The sequence below is a fragment of the Chiloscyllium plagiosum genome, unplaced genomic scaffold, assembly GCF_004010195.1.
Source record: "Chiloscyllium plagiosum isolate BGI_BamShark_2017 unplaced genomic scaffold, ASM401019v2 scaf_27863, whole genome shotgun sequence".
Lineage (NCBI taxonomy): Eukaryota > Metazoa > Chordata > Chondrichthyes > Orectolobiformes > Hemiscylliidae > Chiloscyllium > Chiloscyllium plagiosum.
Genome location: NW_025114547.1, coordinates 1 through 1,005, shown reverse-complemented (window position 1 = coordinate 1,005; position 1,005 = coordinate 1). Strand labels below are relative to the sequence as shown.

The window sequence follows — 1,005 nt, the reverse complement described above, 5'->3', positions numbered from 1 at the left end:
CCAGCGCGTCCACACTGGGGAGAGGCCCTTCCCTTGCTCTGAATGTGGGAAGGCCTTCAGAAAATCCTCGGACCTGCTGAAGCACCAGCGGGTCCACAGAGGGGAGAGGCCATTCAGCTGCCCTGAGTGCAGGAAGGCCTTCAGTGATTCCTCTACCCTGCTGAGGCACCAGTGGGTCCACACCGGGAAAAGACCGTACTCGTGCCCTGAGTGCAGGAAGGGCTTCACCCGCTCTTCTGCTCTGCTGACCCATCTGCGGGTCCACACGGGTGAGAAGCCCTTCAGCTGCCCCGAGTGTGGGATGGCCTTCAGCAGGTCTTCCCACCTGCTGAGGCACCAGCGGGTCCACACTGGGGAGAGGCCTTTCTCCTGCCTCCAGTGCGGAAAGTGCTTTACCCAGCCCTCCAACCTGCTGACCCATCAGCGGATCCACACCTCCGAGAGACCGTTCTCCTGCCTCGAGTGCGGGAACGGTTTTGCTGTTTCCTCTCACCTCGTGGCCCACCGGCGGGTCCACACAGGGGAGAGGCCATTCAGTTGTCCCGAGTGCGGGAAGGCCTACAGCAATTCCTCTGCCCTGCTTCGGCACCAGCGCGTCCACACCAGAGAGAAGCCGTCCTCCTGCCCCGAGTGCGGGAAGGGCTTTACCCGCTCCTCCACACTCCTGACCCACCGGCGGGTCCACACAGGGGAGAGGCCATTCAGCTGGCCCGAGTGCAGGAAGGCCTTCAGTGATTCCTCTGCCCTGCTGAAGCACCAGCGAGTTCACACCGGGGAGAGGCCCTTCAGCTGCCCTGAGTGCGGGAAGAGGTTTACATTTTCCCGCAACTTGCGGAAGCACCAGCGGGGGCACCAGCGCTCACAACAATCAGATTCCACTGCTGACATTGCCATGAGTCCTGCCCAGGACTGATTCTCCTGACAGTGGGTGCAGTGGGAGAGTTGGTGCACTGTATTTGTTTTCCATTGGATTGTAACCTCACGGCTCAGGGGTGGCATGGTGGC

General features: G+C 61.5%; 1 protein-coding gene across 1 annotated transcript; it reads left to right on the top strand.

The window, feature by feature from the left end:
- Positions 1 to 13: 13 nt before the first annotated feature.
- Positions 14 to 695, top strand: LOC122544796 (zinc finger protein 774-like; the record flags this gene model as incomplete). Its single annotated transcript, XM_043684124.1, has 1 exon — positions 14 to 695. A coding segment is annotated over one exon (682 nt), but the record flags the coding sequence as incomplete, so codon positions are not given.
- Between the last annotated feature and the right edge of the window lie 310 nt (positions 696 to 1,005).